This window comes from Gavialis gangeticus, unplaced genomic scaffold (genome assembly GCF_001723915.1).
Source record: "Gavialis gangeticus isolate Ggan-Ray unplaced genomic scaffold, GavGan_comp1, whole genome shotgun sequence".
NCBI classification, from domain to species: domain Eukaryota; kingdom Metazoa; phylum Chordata; order Crocodylia; family Gavialidae; genus Gavialis; species Gavialis gangeticus.
The window spans coordinates 24758540-24767018 of record NW_017729033.1 but is presented as its reverse complement, the minus strand read 5'-3'; the positions used below and the strand labels follow the sequence as shown (position 1 = coordinate 24767018).

The following is an 8479-nucleotide window of genomic DNA, read 5'->3' as shown; positions in this document are numbered from 1 at the left end:
ACAAGTTGTTCAAGAGACAAATTCTGTTTTCATGTACTCTGCCAAAACTTTCATTGAAACCAATACAGCTACAACTTAGGTTGGCTATGAATATAATATGCCGCAGTACCTCCCTAAGTGTGTTAGCTACTGTTCAGACATTATGAAGTACAGTCCCTGCCTCACATACTGAAAGACAAAAACAGACAGGAAATGAGGGGATATGCACAGGAACACTCAGTCATGATATCCCCATATTGTTTATCCTCCATTGCTTCTTCCTGGTTTATTTTGAATTTTTCACTGCCACTCTGACCTCCACATAACATAGACCAGACACCTTACCCAACAGTTCCTGCATGCAGACCACCACTTCCATTTGAGCTATCAGATAATGTAATATGAAGGAGGTGCATTTCATTTTGATGCCACTGTGTATATCACTTTGTAAGAGAATCTGGCCTTCTGTCTTCATGCGATACATGCTTCTTAAAATACTTAAGGTTTTTTTCTTTATTACTAAAAGAAATTTACTGTGCCAAAAACAATTTGAAGACTAAGTTCATGCAAATCTACATACCAATTTAAAATATATTTTACTCTTTCAAGATTTTTTCCAGATTTTTTTTAAATTGACACAAGCTATTTCTTACAAATATCCCTCAAGGGCTTTGTTCATGTTAACTGGAATTGATTTTGTTTGAGGAAAAGTGTATCCGTAGGCATTGTATATACAGAGGGAAGTCAGTCCGTGTTTTATAGCTTCACATTTTGGCTGTGTTGGATAGGGAACAACTTAAGGGCTCTGCACTGTCTAATTCTAGCTGAAATTTGTAATGAGGTTAGTGTACGAAATACCGTTTTCTTGAAGGAAGATAGAAGGCAGCTTTCAATTGTCCCTTTTCTCTCTGGTTTTCTTTGTGCTTTCCCAAGGCAGTTAGTGTCAGTTTAATACAGCTCTAAAGTGAGACACGCTTTAAGGAAGTTCTCATTTCCCTTGGGCTCTGTAAAGCACAAAGAGCAAATATGCTTGACTGTTAAGTCTAGGAGCAGGCAGCAAACTCCTGTGGGAGCCTCCCCACAAGTTTTAACAAAATTAAAAACCAAGCTAAACAGGACAACAGGGGGAGGAGTTTTTCCCCCTCTTCTGTCTTAAAATCTTTTGCTTTCCAAGCACAACTGCTAACTGTAATATGACTCCCGGACCGTATATCCTGTAAAAAGTGGGCATGCACATGCAATACACTAATTTCCTTTGCAGCCTGGAGAGACCGAGCTGTGTTAAGGCTCAAAGTGGAGAAACTCTTCCAGCAGACAGTGCCACATCACTGTGCTTACTGCACACAAAGGGGCTCCAGCATGCTTCTCCACATCCTGCTGTTTCTTGGTGCCCTGGCTAAGGTCACTGAGTCTGCCCCACGCTGTGAAACCGGCCAGGAAACCTTAGGTAAGGCTGAAAAAGAAAAAAAATTACCCCTTTCTCTTTCATTTCTTCCCCTCAACTCTGCCTCTGGAGACAAGCAGAAATACGGCTCAGGCTTCAGGGAGAGGCAAAAATGAGCAAGGTATTACCTTAGAAATGTGGGGTCAGCTAAGACCTTGGGAGAGTGTAGAAACTGCCAAAGATGATAATGGGTTTATGTTGAGAAGGTATGAACTGGAAGAAAGACAAATATGTTGGTTGGTAGGAGAGGGACAAAAAGATGATGTCAGTGAGTGTAAAGTGTTTCCCCCTTGCCACTCAGTATGATATGTGTGGATGGCTCTTTGCTAAAGTGTTTACAAAGTTACAAAGTGGTAGGTCCTCTCATTCCTATTTTGGGGAATGCAGGAGTTTCTTCCAGTCTCTGGCCTTTCCTGCTAGGAATGTGGTGGTCAGTTGCTGAAAAATGAACTTTCGACCCTGTGCTTTTCTGCTTAAGAAAATTTCTCTCTCATTTTTTAGGTAACTTTTTTGAAGTCCAAAGCATGGAAAAGCCTTATATCTAAGTGTATAGGGTGGCTTTAGATTTCGTGTTGGCCTGGTACAAATGGCATGTATATACAATTTTTATGAATTGCTTGACTAGACAGAATAAAAAACAGATTTGTAGAGGATACGTGTGTTAAAATGAATTCAGGTTTTATATTTCAGTGATTAAATTTACTTTTGGATCTGAGCAGTTCTGAAATAAACATAATGAGCCTCTTAAAGTACTCAGTGCCTTTTATTAAGTGAACTTAATTCTGGCCTCATTTACTTGTAAATTCAGAGTAGCTCTAGAGTAGCCAACATAATTGCATCAGAGAAAATTTAATGGAAGGGAGAAGGCAGTTTTACTCAGTGGATTCAAAAGCAAAAGAATCAGACAACATTTATTTCATATGTAGGCATGGGTGACACGTAGTGGGTGCACGTGAGTGCACATGCACCCCCTGAGATTGGCAGTGCACCCCCTGAGAGAAGTGCTGCTGACGCTGCCGGCAGCACCTGTGGGTGGTCGCCACCCACCACCCCTCCCTCCTCGCTGCTGATACTGCCAGTGGCATCTGCGGGTGGTCACCAATCTCCACTGGTTGCTGCCAATGCTGCCAGTGGCATCTGCTCCCTGCTTGCCACCACCACGCCCCCACCACTGCTGCCACCACTGCCTGCGGGTGGTCGCCGTGCCCCCCTAGCCGCCAGGGGCATGCGTTGTTCGTGTATGTAGGAATGTGTTTGGATGAAGGGAGAAGTTAACCTGAAGTTGACCTAAATGTTATCCTTAAAGTTAATCTATAATTTCAGTTTTCTAAATATAACCAATACATGTCATTTGGAGGTTAAAATAGCATCCAGTAGAATTCACAGGGCATGTACTGCACATAAGCTAGAAGCATAGTTCCCATGAACATCAAAGTGAGGTCTACCACAGACTTAAGGGACTTTATTTTTGGATAATGCTGCCCAAAGGGAAAGTATCAGACTATTTTGAATTGGCAACAGGAAGGGGCCATGTAGGTTGCAATATGCTCTTTCTTTGTAGGGCTTTATTCTATACCAATTACATTCAGCCAGAGTGCTATTATTGATTTATATGGGTATGTGCTATTAAGATAAAATACAACTGGCAACATTAGTGCTGTCAAACATTTCCCATGAGTGGGCAGGTAGGGTGAATTATCCACATCCCACATGTGGGAAATCTGGACTCAGAATTGACTTTGGACTGGGTAATACAGTGCATAGAGGGGAAAGGTTCCTTCTCAGATGGCTTCAATTTCCCACAGAGGGATTATGAAGGAGTTGCACCTATTAATGGGAAGATGGTATAGTTCAGTAGAGAAAGCACCCATTATACAGACATGGGTTCTATTTCTAGTGCTGTTGCTGAGCTTTACCCTGCTGTTCCTCAGTTTTCTCACTTGGAAAATGAAGATTATAATACAGCTATGATTTCCTTTGGAAAATGCTTTCAGGTCTCCTGATGCAATGTGCTGGAAGAGTATTATTACTGTAATCCACCCCAAGAACTGTGTAGCAAGTTAAGGGTGTGGATCCCATGGCCTGCACAAAGCCTGTTTACTGAAGCATTAGGAATGTCTCTCTTGCTTAATGATACATTTCAGCGCTAACAGCAACGCGATACTTTATCACCAGTAAAAGTCTAAACAAAGCAGAGGCATTCTGGAATCACAGACAATAAGCCTAAGGCAGCAAAATAATGAAGAAAAAACATTTACTGGTTACTTGCATTCTGCTGCACTCAGCATGAGTCAAACTCTGGTCTTACTGAAGTCCATGGGAGTTTCATCACTGACTTCACTGGGAAATGGCCAATGATTTACATTTAGGAAAAATCTCATCTGAAATGTTTAGGGTGAGGTGTAAGGGGTGGAAACTGTAGCTTTATTATAGAAAATCACCTTGTTTTTCCAAGCATCTAGATTTAGTGCTGAGGAATAATATTTTTTTTTATGTGGGGAGAAAATCTTTTTTGCTGTGAGTTTGAAGAAAATGTAAAGGGTAACTCTGAAGCTGCCTGTGGTGCCACCTAGTGGCTTAAGGGCAGAATTGTGTTAGAGGCCAAATACCAAAATCTTTGATGTAAAAGCCTACGGGCAGCTCAACAATAAGAAGAGTAGCATGAAAACCCTTAAGCATTTACCTGTTGGCTTTCAAAGAAATCTCCTTCTAACTCCATATTAAAGTCATCCTCTAAGAAATGAAACCCCAAATTAAACTACACTCCTTTAAAACGTAAGACTTTTTTTTGAAGAATCTCTATCCTGTGGACAGTAGTACATTTCTTATTAGGGTGGAATCCAACAGATTGAAACAAGGGACATATCTCACTTTGTTGTGACTTGTCTCCTGTTCTTAAGATTTTTTTTTCTTTTGCAGAATTTTTTATTTTTAACAATGGTGATAAAAACCCTGGGCTTTTGTGAGCATTGGAAAGACTGTATATCTGTGTCTGAACATACCCATGACTATTGTTTTATCTAATATATATATTTCTGAGAGTACTTTCCCATTGGTGTTTGTTTTTACACATACAGAAAACATGCCAAAATAATGTTAGTATCACAATAAGTTTCTGAAATCAAGGCACGTAAAAAAACCAAGAAATTCCAAAGTTGTTAACCCACATCCTGCGCTTTGTTACAAACATATATCTGGAGCATCTTCATTGACATATATGAGCTATTTTGGATATATGACACTGTAACTGAGAGAAGAATTTGACCTAATATTGTAATGTGAATAATAACCAGGCATTGGACATCCTATATAACATATGGTATAGATTAATTAATATAAAGAGTGCTACATTATGGTCCATATTTGACAAAAAGAATGGGAATAGAAAAAAATTACCACACATGAGGAAGCTAGGGTTATAGTGAATTTTTAATTTCCAAATGTTTCTGTGTCTACTGAAATTGTTTATGTACAATAAACAATTTTTACTGTTTAAAATTTTTAAACAAGACCAATTTTTAATTCTGAGTCTTTCATGCAAAGTTGAATCGGGCATTTTTAAATTTTGCATGTATTAAAACCAGAAGCAAAACCTTTGCTAGAATATTTAAGTGGTGTTTTAGAAATGGGTTCCAGAGTACAAAGTTAATCTAGATCTTGATTTTAGAAACCATCGTTCCTTTAAAAAAATTATAGAATATTGGAATTGGGGAGTTTATAGTAGCTGTATCCACTATAAAGGTCTTGATTCTTCTTAGAGTGGTGTAACTCTGTTGACTTCAAAGGAGTTATTTTTTTCTTCTTTGCATGGACAGAAAAAGCAAAAGGCCTGGGGGACAGATGTATAGTTAGGAAAATGGAATTTCTACCTATACTATACCAAAGTTTGGGGAATGTAGGGCTTTGGTTAAGATTCTCTGTGTCTTTTAATATATAAATATACAAGGAGATTTGGTCACACTTCTGTTGTCCCCATGATGGACACTTGCTACATTACAATGTCTCTCACTTCTATAAAATAATGAAAAGATAGTAGGGGAACAGCTACTATATTATTAATACAGTTGAGCCTTTTTGTGTCTTTTTATTAGAGTAATGCAGTCCTCTGTGGCTATGCTTAACTGAATCCACTTGCTTAGCTTCCTATGAGCTGAGCCTGACTGCTGTTTGGATGGATGACCTGTAAATACAAACCAAGGAGTTGTGACTGAATGCTTTGCATATAGGGCCTAGAAACTGAATAAATGGCAGTGTTTTGTATGGCTCTGTTCTCATTCCTGAGCTTGCAGCCTGGAATGAAAGAAAGTACTGTAGGTACAGAACAGTCCCATTGTACTACATGGACACAGCCAGTCCCTGCCCTGAAAACTTAATCTTTAATAGGAAAAACAGACAAAGCTTGGGACTTTCAGCTCTTAGCTTCTTATTCCCCACTCCCTGGGAGGTCTCTCTTGAGCCTTTCCTCAGCTCTGAACTCCCAATATTCCTCTCACCCCCTCTAGCTCCCTTTCCTGGGACCTTCTAGCTTCCTGTGGCCAGATAATTATCTTTCTCAGCTGGCCCAGTCCTCTTAGGCAGCCTGCAATTCCTTCTAGCTGCCTGTACCTGAGCTGTAGCCCCTGCAAGCCAGCAAACTGCTCCCAGGCTCATTGAGCTAGCAGACTGCTACACTGCTAAACCCTCTTATCTAGGTCCCAAGAAGATGTAATCCTCAGACCCCATCTGTTACTTTAATATCAGTGTCCTCCCAAACTGACCAATTTCTCTTTCGCTCATACCCAAGGATCTTTGTAGATGAAACAAGAGGAGTGTGTGCACAACACTTTAAAGCAGTCTAAATGCTTTTACACTGCTTTAATGGTGTCAGTTTTTGCACGCCTTGGTGGGACATTACACATTAATTTCAGCCGCTGTGGGAAATTTGGTAATGCACCTTATATGTCTTGGGGCGCAGCAAACTAAAACTCCTTCAAGGAATTTTAGTTTGCTGCCCCTACAGCCACAGAGAAAAGCAGCTGGCTCCGTATGGCTCAGGGGCTCTGCAAGAAGCCCTGCAGGCAGCCTGACAGCAGCCTAGGAAAGCAGTCTCCACCCAAGAAAAGCAACGAGCCTGATCTTTCCCTTCCCTGTCCCCCACCTGGAGTCTGCATGCCTGCATGCCTGCATGCCTGCATGAGCTGTGCAGGGGCCCAGTGCCAACCCAGATCCAGCCTCAGATCAACCCCCTGAGCTTGAGCTTCCCTGTCCCTGTGTACTGGATCTTGTGCGCCAGCATGATCTGGCCCGTGGGGCTCCCAATGGGTCTGGAAAATTGGCAACAGAGAAGTGGTGGCAGCGTTAAATGCTGTGGCCCTGGGACCATTGCCCCTGATCCCCCACTACCATTTGTGAGATCCTGTCCCTGCCCCCTGCTCCCAAATTTCCACAGCTGTGTTGAGCCATGACAAGATGACATGGCTCTGTAGGTCAGAATTAGTCTGTAGGCCATAGGAACACCCGAACTATAAACTAGGGATCTATAAAGTATCTATAAAGTAGGGATCTATAAAGTAGCTCTTGTGTCCTCAGTCCCTTGTCTTATGGAGTGGCCATGAGCAGAACAACAGGCAGGCTACTCATTTCCAGCTGCTGTTATAACATCCAGTGTTCTTTTTTGCAAAGTACTATTACCTCCTTTAGTACTTACTTTTTTATAATACTTCTCATAGCAGCTTTTCTGTATATAGACTTCCAAAGCAGATTTTCAGAGTGAAAACAGACTTGATTAATGATGTAGTGTAGCAAACTAATAACGCTAATATCTGTGGAAATGGAAACGCTTTGCATAGATTCCAAAAAGCAGGTGATTTATCCATAAAACCTTTAAAAATGAATAGCAGTTTCTACCAAAGAAAGCTCAGCCTTTTTATCTCATACTTTCAAAGATACTCAGTGAACCAAGAAGTGCCTGTGTGAGTTTTCACAGCAGAAATGATCTAATCTGATTCATTTTGTCAATCATAACATAGCCACGGCTTAGGTTTCACAGAAATACTTATATAATTCAGGTTTAGCAAAATCTTTTTGGTCAGTCTTGTATCCCTTGTTCACACAAGACTCCCACTGATTTGGCTACTGCCTTTAGGTAAACTGTATGTGAGAACTGCTACATGCCAAACCATGACAGGGTAAATATCTATACAGGCCCATTGGCTCAGTGAGAGTTAATCACAGCAGCCTGATTCTTTCAATACTGAATCATCCATGGAAAAATATTTAAGCTTGGCAGTAGAATATGTATGTGCTGCATTCTAGATCTTTAAGTTTGCTTTTGCAAATTAAAAACAGAAGGACACATTGTAGGGAGTGCTCAGAAAGCTAGAAGCATTTTTTCTCCTCTTAAAATGTGATTTTATCCACATTTTTAAATAGAAGTTATGCTGCCCCAAGCTGTATTGTACCTCCTGTACAGTAGCCGGGGTAGCATTAAATACGACACATAGGGGGCATGAATGATCTGGAAGAAAAAGGGCTCTTTGTATCTAACTAGGTTTGTTTGTAGAATAGACAAGAAGTCTACATGAAAGGGGGTGATATCTCTGCAGAATTCATTTTTCTCCACTGAATCCATGGAGGTTTCTACTAAAAAATAAGGCGTTTGGTCTGTGTGGTGTGGACAGGGTTACGGAAGGTTTATTTTGGGGGTATGGCATCTATATCTATTTTATGTATCGGCACATGCCACTACATAGCCCCTAAAAAAGGTTGGTCTCTTATGGCCAGTAATATTGGAGCCTCATTAGGTACATACAGACGTTCAGACATATTACAGGGAGGTGAGATTGAATTAAAATGGCCACCCAATTTAAGGTAAGTTGAAATAGAGGAGGCCAGCATGTGTGTGTGTTGGGGGAGGGGCTTGGGAGGACTGGGGAGGAAAGCAGGCTCTGAAGGAGATGCAGGGCAGGGCTAGCGGAGTCTGAAGGGGGCTTGGGGGGATGTGGAGGCTCTCTTCCTGACCGCAGGACCGGGGCTATTTTTAGACCTTCTACCTTCCCATCCCCAAATTAACCACCC

General features: G+C 41.1%; 1 protein-coding gene across 1 annotated transcript in view; it reads left to right on the top strand.

Moving 5' to 3' along the window:
- The first annotated feature begins 1220 nt into the window (after positions 1-1220).
- Positions 1221-8479, top strand: part of CPZ (carboxypeptidase Z) — a 123557-nt gene continuing 116298 nt past the window's right edge. Inside the window, exon 1 of the mRNA XM_019526408.1 lies at positions 1221-1426. Coding sequence (XP_019381953.1) covers positions 1339-1426 — 88 coding nt within the window. The 5' untranslated portion in view covers positions 1221-1338. The remainder of the gene's footprint in view (positions 1427-8479) is intronic.